Below are 21398 nucleotides of genomic sequence, written 5' to 3' on the forward strand. Positions count from 1 at the left end.
CACTACCACAGCCCTGGCCCGCTGCGCCACACACACACCAACTTTTAAAAAAAGGTCATGAAAACAAAGAAAAGGTGCAAATATGTGTTTTAATCCCCATTTTAAAGACTTGCAAACACATTTATTCTTACAAGACACCTCACTTTTTTTCTTTTGTACAAAACCTTTTTCCAAGAAAATGTGTTTCTTTACAAAGTCCCCGCATGGAGGTTGTTGAAACATTTGCCCCCGAAGTTTTACAGCTTGTTGTTTGGATTCTAGTTTATTTTCACGCATATTTTTCCATTATACAGTTTTTTCCCCACATGGAAAATCTTCTCCTCACTTTCCTCCTTCTTTTTTTAGGTTAAACGAAACTCGCTCGTAGAAGTCAAGAAGAATCTTTACAGATTTTTCCAAACTCATAAACCCATTATTAAAAGATTATCAAAATGCCTTTGGAGACCAAACCACTCAAAGCCAAATTATGTCACGTTTACTTATTTTATGTAACGGCACAATACCGCCATCTAGTGTATGGCACTAACAGAAATCACAACCTTTGAACCTAAACCACAAACTGCATCATATTTTATTTGCGGTTTAATTGATATATCGACACAAAATAGCTCATAATTACAGTGGAAGAAAAGTGACACGGGTTTTCCAAGTCTTTAATGAAAGATGTGTAATCGCTTCCATGTAATCGAATACCATAAATAAGAGTTGCTTCATTTTTAAAACCTCTGAACAAATATAGCCGATCCATGAAGGCCTAGAAAATTAACAGCATCGTGGAAACCAATTAGTTAGACCAATTGGTGACTTACCTGATCTTTATGGTTGAGTGGAAAAAAGAAGGCAGTCCCTTTTGTAGCAACCGTGGGAAAATAAAAGATGCTCTGGTTGGCTGAGAGCTAAACTAAATCTTCTGGCCAACAACATGCAATGCATTATGGGAATGTGGCTGAAACCTACCACTGCCCTAAAGGTTAAACATGAAGTATCATCATCATCTTCAGCAGGGACAGAGAGGATGTTCAGAGTTGATCTGATCAAAATGTCCTGGAAGAAAACCTGTTTGAGGCTGGGTTATACCGCAGCATATTAATGAGTCAGATTGGCCCAGTCAAAGTACAGATCTAATTCAAGTTAAGAATCGACCTCTTTATTAAATCAGTTTCATGGATTCTCCCCAGTCTGACTGAATCTTATCTTTTTTTTTTTCAAAGAAGAGTTGGTAAAGCTGGTAGAAACACGGGATTGACTCGTTTCAGATGAACGTTAATGCATGCCAGACATTTCAGACTTTTTATTTGTAGAATTATTTTTAAAAACTATCAATCACACCAGGTTCTGCTGTGGGGATTACTGTGGAGCAATTAGAGAGATGATGGTGCAAAAACAGGATTTTGCATGAAATCAATAGAATGAAAAACAACCCTGATCATACTCTTCATGAGTCTAAGAAAAACAGGGTCTTTAGTCAGAGGCTTTTTCAAATTCACTGTAATAAAGACTGCTACAGCAGATTCGTTGTACCCACAGCCATCACCGTCTACAATAACTTTGAAGAAAATTGAGTTAATATGAGTTACAACAACATTTCATCTCCCTTTGGGATCAATAAAATATTTAACATTTTTCCCCCATGCCACCATTATCCGTTTGTCATTTCTGGCTGTAATGTGACAAAATGTGAATAAGTCAAAGGATTCTAAATAATTATTGAAAGTACTGGATGTAGAGAAAAGAACAAAAGAAAAACATTTTGAGTGAAATGAGAGTGAGATCTTTATTTAGATGACATATTTGCAGAACTTAACCGTACCCACAGGGATCGTGACCTTTTGACCTGCCGATGAAGAGAGGTGTTCAGGGTCAGCCGGTGGGAATGATGCAACACAGACTAAACGTTTGTTTTCAGTGTTTCTCAGTTTCTTTTGTTTCCTTGTTGTTTAATAAAGATCTTCGGTGTGGCCCAGCCGTCCGGAGCTTTCTTCAGTCCAGCTCTCCTCCATATCCTTTCCAGATCCTCCTCAAATCTTTTCTGCACACAACATAAATAACCAAGCTTATTTGACAAGAGCACACACATAGAATAAGAGAATAGCAGGGTTACCATTTGCTCCTCACCTGCTTTCTTCTCCCCCTGCCCTCCAAAACTTTCCTCTTCAAGAATTTAGTCCGTTTTTGCAGCTTCTTGTACTTATGTCGGTTAATCTTTCGCCGCCGGATTTCTAAAACATTCTTACATCTCATGGGTGTTGCGGAGCCCTCCCCGTCCTCCAAAACGGGCACAGAGATCGGTGGCAGCAGCTTCTCTTGCAGCAGCTCTACGTCTTCCTGCGGCAGCGCTGACTCCAGCAGCGGCGGCAGGGAGTAGCGGAGAGTTAGCCAGCTTTCCAGCGGACTCACCGAAAGCTTCCGTGGCACCAGAGCCTCTTCCAGCTCCGGCTCAAGCTGAACCCATCGCGGAGGATGCGTGTTGTCTGCTGCTGTCGAGTAATTTCTTAGTTTCTGCTGTAGCGATAAGCAGGAAGACGGAAGGCATGTGTTCAGAATCCCTCCATGAACTTGAACTCCATCTGGGAATTAAAAGAGAAAGAGTTTTTTAAGCTGGTTGGAAAAAATGTAGAATAACAGTAAAACCTTTATTGCTTTTCTGTCGATACTTACAGGTTGTTCTACTTAATAATCGTGGGACAACTCTTAAGGCAAACATCATCAACGATCAACTAAATAAATTCATCAGTAATGGGGTGTTTCATCAGAGGTCCTGCAAACAAGAAGATACAGCTGAATTAGTCGCAACTGGATTGCTAAATTAAAAGATAAAGACAGTTAAACGGAGGTAATTAGAAACAATAATGAAATTATCAGTCTTAGTTGTGTTCCTGCTGCATCAAAGTTGATTCAGAAAGCAACCAAAAGTTAATCTGATTGACTAGTTTATAAAGAGAGGTTTACCCAAACAAAGGCAAGAATATTTTGTTTCCAGCTCTCAAATTTAAGCAAACTATTCTGTCTTAAAACAATGCAAGAGTTATTTGCAGCTGGTTTCGTAGATCAGGGAATGTTGCGTAAAATAATCCAGATTGCGGATAACATATTTCACAGTGACAAAAAAATGAGCTAGATAAAATTCAGAATATGTAACGTAAAAATGATCAAACAACAGAATAAAATAAAGTGAAAGTAGAACCAGAGTGCATTCACCTCCTTCCAAGTTAAGAAACCATAGCAATAACGACTTTTTTCGTATTTGAAAGGGTGCTTTGCTACTAGCTATGCAGCTAACTGTGGATACGGATTTAAAAATCGTTACGTTACGGAATATTGCTCAGTAAGAGTAATATATTCCCATTTTAAACAGAATGACAACACAATTACTGACAATATATGAAATGAAAAAAAAAATGTTACATTACCAAATATTTTCGTGACCGGGTTTCCTTGTCAATGTGACTTAGGAATTCAACTTCCGGTAGGTGCGACATGTGTTTACGACGTTTCCTGTTTCCACTGCCGAACAATGGTTCCGCGTGAACCGATTGGCGCAGCCCCTGAATTTGGACATGAATGAATGGAGGGCACAGCAAAATGAAAATTGTCGAAAGCTTCAGACTCTACCTGAGTCTGGAAAATGACTGATTAGTGATAAACCTTCGAAAATGAGTTGCAATTATAGTATTTGTGGTTTTAGGGGAAACAGAAAAACATAACATTTACAAAAGAATATGAATAATTTTAGTATAACGCAGTCCACTGCCAAGCCTTAATAATCTAATCGACTATCTTGTCACTTATAAGTGACCAGAATATGAACTACAGACATTTTTTCGTTTCGTTTCTTTTTTAAAATAGTTTTGTATTCCATATCTATGGTATTTGAATCTGGAATGTAAGATGGCTGTGGAAGTGTGTCTAGAAGTGAACCACCTCTTGATTTGGATCTAATGGAGGTCAACAGTGTCTCGGGAAGAAACACAAATCCATCACCACACTTAACAAGAGAATGAGTTAAATTGTAGTTTTAAAAAGTTCTTCCTCCAAAATGAATGGAGTGTTGAGGACAAAAAACAGATATTTATCCTACACAATTACATGTTTATATGTTTTGTACTGTCTAAACAGTACAGATTTTAAGCTACGGCAATGCATGTGAAAAAAAATACATAAAAATGTCATTCCACTTTAATCAAAACATCTTAAATATTAAATGAAAATAGCACAATATAGGACAGTACTGAAATACATTAAATTACAATAAACCTAGAAAAACGTTTAAGGAAAAGGATTTATGATCAGAAGTATTTTCCCTCTTCAGCTGCTAAGTGTATGATGTGATGACATTAATAGCAGTTACGTCCATATTTTGTATTTATGTATTTGTGAATTTGCATTATTGTGAACCTCCATGGAAACATGTTTCCACTGAGTCATTTGTTCCATCAGCAGATTTATTTTTAATCATGATTACATTAAGTTTCTTTGTGGCTATTTGACTCATGTCTGAAGTCGTCCGTTTCCCTTATTTGGTTCCACATGTGAAACCTGGACTGTCAGAATCCTCTAATTTTATTCTGGGGGAATAAAATTCCCATCGAATCATTTAATTAAAGAAGTTTCTCTTTGGGTTCGTGAAGACTGTGTGTATATGTGTTTGTGTTTGTAAAAGCAATGTCCAGCAAACTCTAAACTTCTTGGGGTATTTATTTACAGTAAAAACAAGCAAAAACAAAACATTCATTTCATTGGAAATCCTGATGACTTAACTATTGCCTACACTGGCTTTACTTATAGTGTCATTGTGTGATATAAGGCAACTGAAATGGTCAATGGGATGTACAGAGACATTTTCCCTTTTACAGTCTGAAAACCTTTAAAAATCTACAAAACTGTCAAAATAAAATCTGAAATCAAGAATACATGACATAAAAGAACAGTAAATATTCAACTTGGCAGTAAACGTATGGTGTTGCTCCTCCCAATTTAAAATCCACCGGCTATAAATATATGTACTCCTGTTAAATTTAATATATATGTACAACAAAACCAGTAGCTTAGTTTGGATTTAGTCACTTTTAAAGCAAATAAATATACATGGTTTGATCATATTTGCATTGCAAACTTACTGCACTGAACAAGGTTAGAGTCCTGAAACAAGCCAGGCGTCACAGGTAAAGACTACAATTACACCAAAGCAACATATACAAGCTGAATAACAAGACGCTGAGTGTTATCACCAGAGAGAAACCGTGTAACGCACACTTCACCAGGAACCGAGGACAAAATAAAAACATGGTTAGAGAAAGACAGGAGTAAGAAAATAACATGACTATGACTAACATCGGTACATCGGCTGACCATACAGGCAGTGACTTATTACTACAGGCAATGCAACCAATTCTTCAGTTCCTCGAATCAAGTTTGATTATTATTTAATCTAATACAACTGATGTATTTTGGTAGAAGAGAATGTGGCAAATATTGAGGTAACATAAACTTAAAGGCCAAGAAAACTTTAAGAGTATCAGTCGAGATTCTCCTTTCCAGTAAACATTTATCGTTTGTTAAATGTGCTTAATTTGGAGAAAGTAGATAGAAAGTGTCTTAGTGCAGCAATCATGTTCTTCTCTTTGGATTTTACACAAGTAAACTTTTCTGATGCACGTTATGTGCTAAATCCTTCAGAATTTATATTAGAGATCGTTATTAAGTTAAAAACTTTAAAGGGCAAATGTCATCATACTCCAACACCAGAAAAGCATAAATAAATAAATACAATTTGCACTACATATTCCTTTACACAAATTGGTGGAAACAATGAGGCAAGAACTAATATTTTCCAAAACAATTGTCTATTTAGTAGATTTCTCAATGTAATTTAAATGATAAAAATGAGCTGAATAATTGCCATTGTGACGATAATATGCTTATTTATAGTTTTGGTTGTGTGTGGTTTTTATATACGTCTTATTGTTTTCAGTTGCGTTTTATTTTGGATATTTAAAATCTTGTTCCAGTGTGAAGTGTTCTGATCAAAATCAAAGCTTATTGACTTCTGAGAGAGCAAACTTGCATTATTCTCATTATTTTCTTTATTATCTGTAAAACAACAATATAACTGTTTATCGCAATAATATCTGAGACAATTTATCGTCTAGAAAAACTTATTGTGTCCGTTGTGTTCAGAGTCGAACACGTAATGTCATCACTCTTTTGCATCTTGCATTCTCGGTTATCATTTTCCTTTTTTCAAATCTTTACATGTTGCTCCTCTTCCGGAATGCAAATGAATCTTTTGCCACTGTGAAACAAAACGTCTAATTTTAAGAGGTGAAATTTTAAATATGGATACATGCCCTTTAAACTGTCTTTATCTTTAGGCTGCAGGTTTCCTCACAATGACAGCTAAGAGCACAGTCTGTACTTTTTACAGCCAGAACGCCATGACTTCAACAAGACAACTAAACAAAAGTGACATTTTCACAGATAAAACATTTACATTTGCAGATCAAATGTGCACTTCTACAACAAAGGCCAGGAAAAAAAAAAAAAAAAAGTACAACCAGGCAACGGATGTGGGAACAGGCAAAGAGATGAGTGGAAGAAAACGAAGGATGTAAAAATCTGGCCCCTTTTTGTGCGTAACCCTTCCTGGAGTCCTCTGGGTTTCTGGATGCATGTCCTCCCTGAGCAGCCAACTGCAGGCTCCGGCTGACAGTCCTCCCTCATCTTCATCATCGTTCTCCTTCTCTTCACCAGTCATGTCAAATGCATGGTTCTCAGAAGGAGTGAGACATATGGGACTGCTTTTGGGAGAAAACAGGCAACTGGTTATAACTCACAAGCAGCAACATTTGATCACTTATATTTTCCTACAGGATGTCTTTTCCATTTGATCAAAGTAAGGGTGTTGAATGAAATAAGTCCAACCTGAAGATGGAGATTCAGGATATAATCAGGTGGGCAGGGCTAACAGTTCTGCACAAAGAGAAGCACAAATAATCATATAAAAGACTAATAAATATTTTAAAAATGTGCAGAAATTTGGAGTTGAAATATAAAATAACTGCAGGTGACTCACTGATGACTGATGGTCATGTGATCGTTCCAGTTTGATCCGAATGTCGGCGGCTTTCCCTCGATCAGATTTACCTGGCCCTGAGGGACGAGACAGCAGAGGAAGTAAAATCAACCTTAGAGACTGCTTTTTGTCACAATGCAACAACAAACTTTAACGTATTTTACTGACATTTTATGTGATAGGCCAATACAAAGTGGAAAATAATGTATAGTGATGTATATGATGTATCCAGCCAGTACGTTCTGACTGGGTTTCCTGTTGGGCCACGGCTGATGAATCGAACAGTGCTTCATCAGATGTCAGTGACTATTGGTTGGTAAGTCACTAAGCGGTATTAGAGTAAAAGTAGATATGCAAATAAATAATCAATTAAATTAACCCTTTCATGCATGAATTATGACCCTTTATGTCACAATTTTTTTCCAAACTGTTTTTGATTTTTTTTTTTTTTACGGCTTAAAATAGGTGGGAAAAATGTAGTGTTAAAAAATGTTTCGATTTTTTTCTAGGTGGTCAGTTGTAATTTTCTCCAAATACAAAGGTGTTATTTGGAAATACATCCATAGTATTAGTCTTTTGGGGATTACTTGATGTCACAATTTATATTTTTTTCATATGTAAGAGTCGTCTACAGTAGAAGAAGGAACTGGATAGTCCTGAGTTGCTTTTTCGTCTGTCGGCCATATTGGATTTAACAAAAATATTCTTGCACTTGCAGTGGATGGCCAGTAGTTGATAGTGTATTGTATGATGCCCTTTGTCTGTGTGGTCTGTGTGCATTTATAACATAAAAATCCACCAGATAGCTGTCCACTGCAGTGACCACTATGCATGAAAGGGTTAAAAACATGCATAATTTATAGTAAAATACACACACCATTTGCTTTGCTTTGTATTAGTCTGTCACATTACATCCCAATAGTTATGTGATGCAATGTGAAAAGGTTTGAGGGTTAAGCATAATTTTTTTACAAGGTAAACCTTGGGAACTACTTGTCACAAAAACTAACATGTACACCATATTTTTATTTTAAAAAGTATTTTTCTTAGCAGGATATTTTCTCTGCAGTTTCAGAAAAAGAAATTGGGGTTAGTTGTTTTTCCCGAAGGCTCCAGAAACTCTCATTATAATGATGAATCTGCAACCTGCAAAGATCTCATAATGTTGCCACAAAGGGGACTTTTTCTTTTTTCTGTTTCACATGAAAAATCTCTCTGCAACTTTATCTTTGGAGTTCACTGTCATTGTCAGAAATGGGGACGTTTGCTGACCTAATGGTAACATTGAGTAGTAAAATGAACTGACTATTATTTATTACAGTGTTGCATGCTGTCTAAAACCGATCGCTCTTATGTCATTTATAATAGACTACAAAACGTTTTCCTCGCATTTCATCCACTAACCTGGAGAGCTGCCACGACTGTTGCTGCTGGTGCAGCTGATGCTGTCCTCCAACCAGGTGCTGTAGGTGAGGGAGTCGCGCTTGTGAGGCGTCCCGGCTGATGACAGACTCTCCTGGGTGTGACAAGAGACGCAAAGTTTTTAAAGTATTTTTTTACATATTTGTAAACTTTTATTTAAAAAAAATGTATGTTTTTTACATAATTGTTGAAACTGTCTCCATGTTGTTACAGTTTTAACAAAACCTCTTCCTCCCTGTGCGACTGTTGTCCTTCTGAAGAAATGCACCGCTCCCGACCAAAACAAAACAACCAATCAGAACCAGGAGGAGGGTCTTAATGCTGTCAATCACCCCCTCCACCTGCTTCCCCTTCCTTACTGCTACACTGCAGCTAGCATAGCCTGTCATGAATGCTCAGGCTAATTAGCATAGCCACTGATGATGGTGGATAAACAGATTTCCTGTAATGGTGAGTTGAATCTCTGCCATTAGCACTTTTAACTGGGAGTACATGAGATTGATTGACAGCGCTAAGACCCTCCTCCTGGTTCTGATTGGTTGTTTTTAGTTGGGAGCGGTGCATTTCTTCAGAAGGACAACAGTAGGACAGGGAGGAAGAGGTTTGTTAAAACTGTCACAACGTGAAGACAGTTTTAACAAACAAGTTAAAAACATATTTTTTTAATTAAAGTTACACACTGCAGAGTTTCCCACTCACCATGCCTGTGTCGTAGTCCTCTGCTGCCTCGGCTTCGTTCTCCTCTACCACACTGGCAAAGCTGCTGGCGTTGGACGAGGAACGGGAGAGGTCGTTGCCCTCAGGGATGGAAGGGGTCCTGCCACAGAGATAAGAGCTGCACCCTGGGTTACCACTCTCTGATCCCACCAAACACATCGCACACAGCAACACAACATGGTGCCATGCTCATGCAAGGCCATGCATGACAAGTTCTGATTAAAAAAAACATGCTATGCTGCTGCAATCTGTCATGCTCACCTGTTCTTGGTGGTTGTGAGGACCTCAGGAGAGCTCTGGTCGGAGTTGTCGGATTTCGGGTCTTGAGAAACATGGCCACTGTCAGGAGTCTTCTGAGTGTTTGGAGATGTGTCTCTACTGCTACAGAAAATACAAACAATAGTTTTCAACAAAGCTTTAAAAAAGCCCTAATGTTTGAAATGACCAACAGAGCAACCAAGAGTGATGCAGGTACTCATTGTGGATCTCTGCAGCTCCTCCAGAGTCACCTGGCTGCTGCAGTGATTCATACGCAGGCTGGTCAGTTTGGTAAACATTGGTCTAGATTGTGCCAATACTATTCCCAACATTAGATGGTGGATAATCACTACTTTGTAGGATGTTCAAATTATGGGATAATCTGCCAATGGACTCTCTGGTTCATGGCTGTCAAACTCATGTCCATTTTGGGTCATATCAAAACTCTGAATGTTCTTAAAGGGCCGGTTGTGCCAGAATGTATTGATAACACCAATTAAATTACCAATAAATAGCCGCTCCTCCAGGATTTTGTCTTAGTGTTTTATTGCAATCAAAATTACAGATTTTGTGGTGCCAATTTAAAAATGTTTTTAAGGAAGTTTTGCAATATTAAATGTGACTTTTTATTAATCGTTGTATCAATTACAGACTATAATTTGACATCAGGTAAGGCAGAAGAAATGTGGAGATTTGTGTGAATTTTGCAGATTTGTGAAAGACTGGATGAACTTATTGATGTAATCTGGAGTCTAGAGGGCCACATAAAAAGCTTCGGCAGGCCAAATTTGGCCCTCAGGCCTCGAATTTGACACGAGTTGTACTTCCATTGGCAGATTGTTTTACTTATAACAAGACATTTTCTGACATAAAAGTGCTTTTTAAAATCAATATTAAGAAATATTGACTTAAACAAGCTCTTATATCTTGCTGAAGAGTTACTTGTATGTTAGTTTTGTCTTATTTCAAGTTTACTCAGATATTTGATGCTGTTTATTCACTAGTAAACCTCAGAGGCATTCACAGAACAGCTGGCCTCTTACTGAGATGAAATAATGCACAGACGGATATTAAATGCAGATTATCTAAAGGCGTCAGAGCAGAAGGAAATAATACAGATACGTGTCATAATTTTCAATATATTCCTAAAATAATGGCTTATTAGTGAGGGTTTTTTTTTTTGCCTAAATTATCTTTTGATAATAAGAGGTGCTGATTTTTTTTTTTTTTTATTTTGTGGCAAAACATGACATCGTTCATTATTTTAGGAAGGTGACGATATATATCATTATCCTTCCTCTTCACAAATACGCACTACTCTGTGTTAGTTTACAACATAAAATCCCAATAAAATGTGTTGACGTTTGTCGTTGTAATGTGACAAACTGAGAAAAAGTTCAAAGCACAGTAATAGTAAACAACAGTCTTCATCCACCTTCTCTCCTGGAGTTCTTGAATGTTTTCGATCCCAATGGCGCTGCTTCGCCTGGAGCTGAAAGGACCCGACTTCTTCCTCGTTGGGCTTTTTCCCGGGATGATCAGAGACTGGCAGGGAGAGCAGAAAATCAAGTGTCAAACTAAAGTTCTACTCCGATCCACAACACAGTCTAAATTTAATTTAAAAGGAAAGCAAATTCCAAAAACATGTCATTCTGATTTATCAGGGTTATATGTGGCTTTTCAGGTGCTACAAAGACGAGGAAAAATAGGGAGAAATATGCGTTTCATGCCAAGAGCAGGTGAAAGTCCCCCCTGTCAGAGCACAGCGCGCTGAAGCGGGAGATATAAGGTGAGTTTAAAGGCTGCCTGTAAATATGCTTCCTCAGCAGCCGCTTTGTTCATTCAGTCTCCATTTTAAAGGCCTCAAATTAGGAACTTAAAAAAGATTTAAATTTCATGCGGCTTCAGAGAGCAGCAAGGCAATTTTCTTTGTGAAACCTCTGTAAGGGGGGCTTACTGAATTATTTGAATTAACTAATTGGACATAAACAAAGTAGAGAAACACTGTAGAAAGGCAGCACCTACTGCAGCAAAGCAGAAAACAGTAAAACGAGAAAAAGCGTGTCAGTTTTAAAATGAGCTTTTCTGTCAATTTCTTAAATTTCTGGGTCATTTTTAAAACGAAACAATTCAAATGATTGGATTTCCAAAAGGAATTAAGAGGAGCTGGAATGTGTGGGGAATCATGTTCGGCCTTGATGCAGTGGAGCCATGCAGACAAATAAAAGCAACAGAAATAAGTTAGAAGGTAGTTAGTAATTAGACATGAACCTCTTCTACTGTTCCTATCCCTATGGCACTGCCACGGCGTCCATATTTACTGGGACTTTTGCCTGGGACAAGCAATGACTGAGGCAGACAGGAAGAGAGGAAACAGAAAGAGGAGAAGGAGGAGGAGAGGATGGTGATGACACAAAAAAAGAGAGATGAGGAGGAGAGAAAACATGAGATTTATACAAATATATATGAGATTTCATGCAGTAAGTCATGTCAGTCAAACATAAGTTAACTAGAGAATACAAATGGAGACAGTCTGACTCCGTGGGCAACACAGGCAGCTGAATGGGAGAGAGACATGATGAACCGCTTATGTAAGCCACATATGCCTGTGAGGAAGATGATGAAGAAGAGATTAAAAAAAGCAGCAGAGAGGAGTGGACGACAAAGTATTCTTTAGGTGTCATCATAATGTGTTAGACACCGTTAGAGAGCGTCTTCTCAAAAAGAAAGCATTCATTTTTACTGACGGTGGCAACAGTAAATCCTGTTCAATGCATCTATCTTTTTCTCCCATTGTTCAGCTCTGGAGAAAACTAAGAGCCCACTGCAGTGAACCCGACTGCAAACCTCCTGGTTGTTCCTCCAAATATTGATTTCTGAACTCTTCCTGAGTTAAAACGTCAGTATTGTTGTTTCTAAATGAATATGAACTTTGTTTGCATTATTTGGCGTCTGAAAGCTCTGCATCTTGTTTGTTATTTTTACCATTTCTCATTTTCTGCTAATAAATACTAAATATTTACTTGTAATTTCAGAGACATGTGGTCAGTAGTTCATAGATTAAAAGAACAGTGTTCATTTTACTCAAATATATACATATAAAGAGTAAAATCAGAGAAACTGATCATTTTAAGGGGCCTATTAATTTTTTCCAGAGCTGTATGTTCAGAGGTTTGCATGCAGCTATCATGGGCATGAAAAATAATTTCAGGTTTTTAAATGATGAATTTGAGCTGTAATCGCTAGGGTGTTGTGACCAAAAATGGTCCCAAAAACACATCCTAACTTGTTTTGGAAAGGAAACTCGTACAGATAGAAGCCAGGTCTCCAAATACATCTAACAACATAAATGACATTATTAGGACAGTAATGCCCATGATGGGCGGATGTAAACCGAATGCAACTTTAACATTGGATAAAAACCTTGTAAACAGCTCAGATTAGAAACATACCATTGCTAGATTAAAGAGCTTAAGCAACAACGATGCTTTGAATTAGTTCATTTAACTTACAAACATCCTGAAATAAGGCAAAGTTACAAGGTTTTCATCCTTTTCTTCATTCAACAATTTCCTGTGCTTATCAATCGAACCCATGCTTAACGTATTGTGCACATAATAGCAGACACATTGTTAGCAAAATACTGGAACACATTAGAGATTTATTATGCTTGTATTACAATGCAAAAACACAAAATCGTACCAAGCAATTTTGGTTTGGTTTCTAGTGAAGATATTAGACACTTGAAATAAAACAAAACTAACTTATCAGTGAGATGTTTGTTTTAAGTCAATAATTCCTTAATATCGGTGAAGACGCACGAGTACTTGAAAAGGTTGCTTGTAAAACAGTTTTGTCTGATTTCAAGTAAGACATTTGTACTACAAACTAGACCAAAACTACTTGGTAAGATTTTGTGTTTTTGCAGTGAAGAATGCAGATGCTTTAGGATTTAAAAAGAACAGTTTTAACCCCCAAACCATCACCACGAGCCTGACAACCAGTCAGCTTCCTCTCACTCCATCTTGCACAGTTTACAACTAATTGCAACATGAGAGTCAGCTTCCAGACCAAAGCAGTCTGTTATCGATCCCCTCGGCTGAGGGAAAGGTGTGTCGGTGTGAGAAGTTAATGCGGCAAGCATGTGAGGAAGAGGCGATACGCTAGTAGAGGTGCTGGAAGAGGCAGAGGTAGCGAGGTTCGCCTTAGCTGAGGCGAAGAGAGGCACTGTACTTACTATCCCAGGGAATTTAGGGCTCTCTGCAGGACTGTGGCTGCTCAGGTTATTGGAGACTGCATATGGCTTCTTTAAAGTTAGACTCATGGCATCCATTGACTGGCTCCTACTGCGAATCACCCGCTACGGAAAGAGATGAGGAGGAGGAGGAGGAGGAGATACATTCAGATGGCACTGAAATTTGTCCCCTACAGGAACTGGGATCACGTCTTTGACTACCACTGACAGAAAAGGAAGAAGCAGACAGCTCTGCTGATGAGTTATTATATTTAGGTAAATGGCAGGACGAGAAAGAAAGAGTAAGCAGATGTCAAACCACCAAGCTGCTAAAAGTAGTTAAATCCAGCTGGATGTAACACAGCGGAAAAGCAGAGCAATCCGAAATCCGCCCGTTCGCTCTGAATTGGTGACAGTGTCGTGAAAAAGTGTGTCAGCAGAGCGGCATGCAGAGAGCGCAGCGTCAAGTTACTGCCGGGATGCACAAGGAAGAAAAGCTGAGAAGCAAAGAGCTGCAGAAATCCACTTCATTCAGATTTAACACCAACTGGGAGGCAGTGATAAAGCTCTTACAGCCCAGCTTGTGTACAAGTGTCAAGAGCCTGAGCTGCCAGAGAAAAGCCTTAAGAAAAATCCAACGACAGGTATTAAAAAACAAAGGTCACAAAAAGTCAATGCTTCAGTGTTGTAACATTGATCTTTATCATCTTATAATACCAGCAAAAGCAATATCAGCTGTATGGATAGGCTGACATTTTTGAAAATACAAATATTTTCTTTTGTGCAGTGAATTATGGAGAAAATCGATATCTTGCTCAATTCTGTCTGCTTGATAAAGTTACAGACAGCGGCCGGTTATTCAGGCTTAAAGAAGCCTGGAAACAAGGGGCTGTCTCCAAATAACTAATTGTAGCAGCACCTTTAAAGGTTGCAGATCAATACAACAAGAATGGTGCAAATTCCTGTTACATTAGCCATTAAAATGTCTGAGGAAACACTCAAAACATGCAAAATGTAATCCTAAGTCACGCTAAAGTATGTTGGACCTGGATAAAAGATTTGCACATTTTCAAACAGGACTTTGCTTTGACACGGTTTCTTATGGCAGTGCAGTTTGTGCATCTGACTCTCCGTTTACCTTAAAGGATTCAAAGAATCCCCCTCCTCCTGCATTCCCATTTTCCAGCTTGTCGTCCTCTCCTCCAACTCCCATGATGGCCTGGCTGTTCACATGGAGCTCCTCATAAAGGGTTTCAAGCAGAGCTGATCGTGTTCGCTCCTGAAACCGAAACACGCAAATGCAAAACAGAAAATGAAAAAACAAATTGAATGTACAGATTTTTTTCATGTTTGACGAAAAACGTTCAAGAACTCACCTCCAGCTTTGCAAACTTTTCAGCTTTGTAACACGCATATTCTGCATTGATTAGCTTTGTAAACAGAAAGTCGTGAAATTCAGGGCCCTAAACAAAAGCAAAGCAGAGAGAGGAAAGCATTTTGAAATCAAAATATGACGACAAGACTGATTCTTAAGCTTTGTGTTTCTCTTACTTTTTTAAACGTGGCAGGGTTTGGGAGAGCTGGGCCAAAGAAAGGAACATCATCCCGAGCCGTGACTGAAACCTGGGAACAAATATCAAGGCCGAAGAATAATCACTCGCATCAACTATCTTGAAGAAGCAGAAAGAAGGAAAGTGAGGCGGGTTCACCTTGTAGACAACGTTGTCAGAGCAGGGGTTGACCACCTGCACCACGACGTAAGCGTGAAGGAAGTTGGAGGCGATCATGTCCGGCACAAAGGGAGTGTTCTCCTCTTGGAACACGATGGCCACGATGTCGTTGCCTATGTGCCGTTTTCTCTGCAACTGCAGCAAAAAATCCCCAGGACAAGCTTGTGGTTATATTTAACATGAGATCTGCAAATGTTTCAACTTTGTGATCACTTTTTTTCATCTTAAAACCACAAAGTTATGTAGCAGACAAAAACCAATGGTTCCCACCAATAGATGTCTTAAAACTAGGAGGAATACAACCTCCTTTACTCTGACACTCCCAAGTTAAATTTGTTGCAATTAACTTCAGAAGTAATTAATAAAAAGCACAAGTAAGTGTAGTTTTATGTCAGTATAACTTAAATTATTCTGCGAAAGTCTCAGAGGGTTATTAAGAGAACATCAGCGAACAAAAGACCAAAAAACACAGAAATAAAAGAGAAGTAGAAAGACCCATGTTAACTCTGGAGGAGCAGCAAACAACTACAGCTCAGGTGGGAGAATCTTTGCAGTTCAACTAACAGACATGACCTCTACAAATCAGGCTTTTACAAAAGAGTGGACAAAAAGAAACTACTGCAGAGTCCAACCTGCAGTTTGCTGCAAGCCATATGGAGCACGCAGTCCACTGTTTGTGGATGGAAACTAACAGAAATACTAAAAATGTGTAATGCCTAAAGTTTAACTTCAAAGCCAAATAACAAACTCCACTGCTAATTAGTTCTCAACTGTTCTGGGAACATAATCAAGAACCCCTTCATTATTTATGACATTAAGCTTGTAAAATTTACACATTTGCAATTGTATAAAACAAAAAAAGCAACTATAAATAAAACACAGTAGGTGTAAAGGATGTAGTTCTTCATTTCCTTTATCAGATGAATACCCTCCACGCAGACATTTCAGTTGCCAGCATGCAAATTTACAAACCACCACAGAGAGGCGCTGTTTCTCTTGAAGTCAGCCAGAGGAGTTCGCTGTTTTAGGTCAACATGGCATATAAATATAACACCCACTACTGCTGGCTGGGAGGTTGAGCATGTGAATACAGACATTCCCATCTGTGTCTGTACAAAATGTGACATGCTGGAGTGTGTAAACTAGCATTTATTAATCAGTATTTGTGTGGGGGTTGGGGGGGGAAGATACATGAGAACTGAAAAATCTGCTCACGTGCAAACGGTAATGGATCATGTATGCATTTTATGCACTGCAGGTTTCTGACTCAGCGTGGGTAAACAGGGAAATGGTGTACTGTTATTCTCAGAGGGGAACTTGTCTGACCGCTTGATATGAATCTCGAAAGGTGTGTCAGCGTCTCACGGTGTTGCATTACCTGCTGCGTGTCCCCCTCTGTGTAAGGCAGCTTTGTGGACACATGGAACATGACCTCTTTGTTGCGGTAGTTGCAGTAGACGGATTCGGTGCCAGTCTGCCCATGAGTCACATCTAACCCTCCGCGGAAACTGCAAGTAAACAGAACCATGTCTAACAGGATATTCCACCATCACTGCAGAAAGCGTGACCATTTACTCCTGCAGTGTGCATGATGGGATGCAAATAGGAGTTTGGTGGAGTTCGTTTAGAGCCTTGACAACTATTGTTTGGCTCTTACCCTTTAAAATTATGCAGCTCAATCTTTTCTCCCAGAAACTCCAGGAACTCTACAAAGGCAGGACTTTCTTCGCTGTTGCCAAACAGCTCCTCTTCTGACGTCTGAATCCAGGGAAGCAAACAGAAAAATGAAAATTCTTGCAAACATAGTAGTAGTGCCACTCTTACTTGAATAAAAATGTTTTGGGTACTCTACCCTCCGCTGCATAATTGTGAAGTTGAACAAAAATCTATAAAACATCCATTTGCATTCAGCTCTCCCACGTTGCAGAACAAATTTTAGCTGCGATTGCAGCAGCGGACAGGCTATTCGCAGGTGTTAAAATGCATTTAGGTCTGGACTTTAACTGGGCCATTCTAGCATTTAAATATGCTCTGATCTTTTCTGCAGATCCTTAACAAAAACCTTTCATAGAATGAGGGAACAGGGCTCACACATGGGGTTTTGCATGTAAACCAATGAACAATTGATGGTGAGATGTTCAAATCTTGTAATTTTTTTAACCCATCCCTGACCTTACTGACCTTTCTGCTGTGTTTCTTGTTGATTTTAATGCAATTTATTTCACTTTTGTTCTCTACAAGAACCTTCTGAGGGATTTATTGTATAGCTAGGAAGTTCTAAAGGTAATCTGGCTGCACATTATTTACGTTTATGAAAGCTAATGTGGATAAATATAAATGCAAAAGACAAATTTATAGGCTTTACTCATAAAAAAAAAAAAATTCTACAGCTTTTTTTCGATTGTGTGCAATTCCAAGAAAATACCTTGGAATTTATGGTTTTAAAGTGAAAAATAATTTTTTGAAAATGTGAATGAATTCCAATAGTACTTTCCAAGTTCAGTTTAATAATATCAAGTAGAAGGAGCAGCAGAGAACATTTGTTTGGCAGAGCAGCCATTATGGCACAAGCACAAGAAATAAAGATGCGCATATTGTGCTGTGATAACTTCAATATGGCAGCCAAATTAGACAGAATCTTCAGAGATGCGGGAGCTTGTGGTTACAATCCTCTTAGCTTAAACTGTGATTATCAACTGATAGTGAGAAGAGGAGTTATTACCTTAAAACAGGCAGAATAAAGAAGGAAGAAGCTGCCTTTGTTTATAATCTTCTAAGTTCCTGAAAGTCTCCCGAACCAGAGAGTCTTTGTTAAAATTAAAAGCGCCGACTTTGAGGTCTTATCAACACGTGCGTATTAGAACCTGCAGCTTTTCTTGGAATAACTTTGAGTTGCTCTTTCGTCCTTCCAGCTCTGCTCCCTGACACAAAGGAACTGATTGGCTCAGAAATGAGAGGGTGAGCTGAAGGCAGCAACAATGACTGGCTTTGACAGAAAGACATAATTACTACAAGACGGACTGAGCATAATCAGCTTCCTTCAGGAAAATAAGAAATTGCATTGAATATGCATGCTCATTGTTCACGGGAGGAACACGAACAGCAGGTTCCAGGCATTCCTGCAGCTCACCTGCTCTGTCACTCACCTGTCCGAACCTTTGGTAGATGACCCCGAACTTGAAGTTGTTGCTGATCACATGTTCGTCAAACGTGACAATGAGTCTAGAAGCCTGAAGAAAAACACACAAATTATATTTTTTGTCAGTTATTTTCTTGATAACGGCTGATCGATTGCAACCAATTGAGCTTGATCAGTACTTTCCTTTTGGTTCTTTGGTTCTTTTCTGTGCAGGCATGCAAACGGACTGCAAAATTTCATTCAACAAATTCAGTGTGAGACTTATTTTAGTTGATATGTTCTGAATAATTTGTCTCAGTAGTTTGGTTTTAAAAAATTCGGAGGTGAAAGAACAAACTGGTGATGAAGTGATATGGATGTCTTAATTATTTTAGAAACAAAAATTTGGAAAGAGTTTTATGCATTTTATTCAGATTTATGGAGTAGATTTATGGATTTGTAATTACAGCTGGAGGCTCTTTAGATTATGACTCTGTCAGCGTTGGACGTCTAGAAACTGAATCTGCTGGAAATAATAATCAAAGTGACTCAACTTTCATCAGATTGGGTCTGTGAGAAGTTTTTAAGTCAAATCTCAGCCTCTGATGGGTTTTCTTCCTATTTTGTCCGGTTTTTAGCTCCATCCCTCCTCCTATCAACCCTGACCAGCATTTCTGCCCCTGCTTAAGACTGGCATCTCCACAGCATGATGCTGCCACTACCATGTTTCACTCTGAAAATGTGTCAAGGCTGATGTGCAGTGCTTTATTTTTGCTACAGATGGAACTTTGCATGAAAACCAAAATGTCCAAACTTGGTTTGGTCTGATCAGAGGAAATGCTAATGGGTTCTTCTTCTTCTTGGTGTATCTTGTGGCATACAAATAAAATACACTGAGGCTTGTGGAATAGTTAAATCAGTATATATACTTCTCCTGCCACAATGCCCACTACTGCTCGTCAAACTATTTAAATTTTCCATTATTGAGCGAGACAAATGCAAAACTGGTGGTGCCAACTTACTTTTGGGTAGAGGACAGGGTAAAAGCGGTCCACGTTGATTTCCTCACAGACGAGCTTGGGTTTAAATGTTCAAAACAAAGAAAAAGTCAGGATGAGCCGACTGATCGGTTATTGTTCACAGAAACGCATCTCTGCTCACCTTGGCCATTTGGACCACGTTGGGAAACTCTGTTAGGCAGGAAATGGGGATCACATCTTGGTAGGTTTTCAGCTTGGTTCTGTTGAAGTTATAAAGCAATAATTCATCCATCAGATGCCACAGAACAAAAACCAATCGTCAAACTTCCCCTCTCTTTGCCTTCTGTCCCTCCTTCTATCACACCCACTCGCTGGCCTAAATAGTCCATCTGTTACTCCGGCGTTTGGAAGCGACAGCTCTGTTGACACTCTCTTTAGCTTTATGGCTGCTGCGGTAACAGCAGGACGACGCGTCCATCCAGTCACACATTATCGCCACACTGGGGATGAAAAATTATTACGCCGCATTTGCTGAAGCTCTTCTGATGCTGAAAGTGGTGAACTTTCCCTTCTAGCCTGTACAATAGTTCTTTGTAAAGCCGAGAATCACACAGGCTGCACACACACATACATACTGAGTGTTACCTGAGCATGAGGCGGAGATGTTCCTGGTCACCAATCTCATCATATTTTATGGAGAACACCAGATGTCCGAGGGAACTGTCCAGTGAATAGTAATTAAAGTGCTCCTGAGGGCACAGAGTTAGCGCAGCGCCATTAGTATTCATCAAAAACAAACCCAGATAATCAACGCATATGTCCTTTTGCTGCAGTACTTCCACCAGACAAACACAGAGAAATTTGTTAGCATCTCTAATACAGATGTGGAAAACATCTTAAGATACATCCGAGTTTAATTGCACAAGCTTTATCTCCCGCTCCAACTCAGATTAACACCTGAGCACATTTACAGTCTGGGTGGAAAAATGATGAAATTATCAGTGGAAGTACCTGCAAATGCAAATTAGTGAGTAAGGACATTATATTTTAACCTATTTACACTTTCAACTAAGACTTTACACACAGAAAAAAAGACTTTAAGAATATTAAACACCAGGTTTATTTAATCATTACCAACTAACTTTGGAGGTTTAAATGTTCCCCAATTAAGTACTTAAATAATTAAAAACTGAAAACCAACAGATTATTTATAAACTATACAATAAAGCAAGTATTTCACAACAAAAAATGGATGCTTATTCACTGAAAACATATTTAATTATTTTACTTAATAATCGTTTCCCTTTAAGCCTGTAGAATAATTCATTGCACAATGCAACGCATAATAAATTCATGTTATCATCCAGCCTGAAACATCTCAGTAAAAGGGCTCGACTTCTTCTGCTCTTATAAAACTCATCTGACACTGAGTGGCTGTGCAGATTTACCAGTTAAACGTTAGAGTTTATTTGATGAGCCGCAGTGACCGTTTAACTTCACAGCACAAATAACTAAATACTAAAGTATATGGTCTTATATACAGCTCTGGAAAAAAGTAAGAGATCACTTAAAATTTTACTCTTTATATGTACACGTTTGAGTAAAATGAACATTGTTCTTTTATGCTATGAACTAATGTAGTATTTATTTGCAGAAAATTAAAAAAAGTCAAAATAACAAAAAAGATGCAGAGCTTTCAGTCCTCAAATAACGCAAATAAAACAAGTTCATATTCATTTAGGAACAATAATACTGATGTTTTAACTCAGGAAGAGTTCAGAAATCAATATTTGGTGGAAGAACCAGGAGGTTTTCAGTGCAGTGGTCTCTTCATTTTTCTAAAACTATAACCTTTAATTAATGAATT

At 38.5% G+C, this 21398-nt stretch overlaps 2 protein-coding genes across 14 annotated transcripts in view; both read right to left on the reverse strand.

Moving 5' to 3' along the window:
- Positions 1–1750: 1750 nt before the first annotated feature.
- On the reverse strand, positions 1751–3518 carry aurkaip1 (aurora kinase A interacting protein 1). The gene is made up of 4 exons (XM_015043696.1): positions 3411–3518; positions 2659–2758; positions 2116–2567; positions 1751–2029 (listed from the first exon to the last, which is right to left on the reverse strand). The coding sequence occupies exons 2-4, from the start codon at positions 2705–2707 to the stop codon at positions 1913–1915; spliced, it is 618 nt and encodes a 205-aa protein (XP_014899182.1). The 5' UTR covers positions 2708–2758; positions 3411–3518; the 3' UTR covers positions 1751–1912.
- A 1159-nt stretch (positions 3519–4677) lies between these two features.
- The window catches only part of rap1gapa (RAP1 GTPase activating protein a), a 65657-nt gene continuing 48936 nt past the window's right edge, over positions 4678–21398 (reverse strand). For 6 of the 13 annotated variants that reach the window (XM_015043734.1, XM_015043707.1, XM_015043747.1 and 3 more), the window contains 19 exons: positions 20177–20280; positions 19713–19791; positions 19574–19627; positions 18580–18663; positions 17091–17191; positions 16812–16941; positions 15413–15568; positions 15255–15326; positions 15080–15166; positions 14842–14982; positions 13707–13829; positions 11741–11818; positions 10905–11014; positions 9473–9592; positions 9194–9329; positions 8477–8588; positions 7073–7149; positions 6922–6969; positions 4678–6797 (listed from right to left, as the gene is read on the reverse strand). In XM_015043734.1, the coding sequence (XP_014899220.1) occupies positions 6961–6969; positions 7073–7149; positions 8477–8588; positions 9194–9329; positions 9473–9592; positions 10905–11014; positions 11741–11818; positions 13707–13829; positions 14842–14982; positions 15080–15166; positions 15255–15326; positions 15413–15568; positions 16812–16941; positions 17091–17191; positions 18580–18663; positions 19574–19627; positions 19713–19791; positions 20177–20280 (1773 nt within the window). In that variant the 3' untranslated portion in view covers positions 4678–6797; positions 6922–6960. The remainder of the gene's footprint in view (positions 6798–6921; positions 6970–7072; positions 7150–8476; positions 8589–9193; positions 9330–9472; positions 9593–10904; positions 11015–11740; positions 11819–13706; positions 13830–14841; positions 14983–15079; positions 15167–15254; positions 15327–15412; positions 15569–16811; positions 16942–17090; positions 17192–18579; positions 18664–19573; positions 19628–19712; positions 19792–20176; positions 20281–21398) is intronic. The other 7 variants (XM_015043744.1, XM_015043724.1, XM_015043717.1 and 4 more) reach the window with 7 other exon arrangements.

Source organism: Poecilia latipinna, unplaced genomic scaffold (assembly GCF_001443285.1).
Source record: "Poecilia latipinna isolate Pla-1442-1.1 unplaced genomic scaffold, P_latipinna-1.0 Scaffold36, whole genome shotgun sequence".
Classification (NCBI taxonomy): domain Eukaryota; kingdom Metazoa; phylum Chordata; class Actinopteri; order Cyprinodontiformes; family Poeciliidae; genus Poecilia; species Poecilia latipinna.

Bases quoted from the DNA above. Each gene is read 5' to 3' on its own strand.
- aurkaip1 (XM_015043696.1), bottom strand. From the start codon at position 2,707: ATGATGTTTGCCTTAAGAGTTGTCCCACGATTATTAAGTAGAACAACC. The intron at 2,568-2,658 runs GTAAGTATCGAC...TTTAATTCCCAG, and splicing joins ATTATTAAGTAGAACAACCT to ATGGAGTTCAAGTTCATGGA. The intron at 2,030-2,115 runs GTGAGGAGCAAA...TGTTGTGTGCAG, and splicing joins GCAGGGGGAGAAGAAAGCAG to AAAAGATTTGAGGAGGATCT.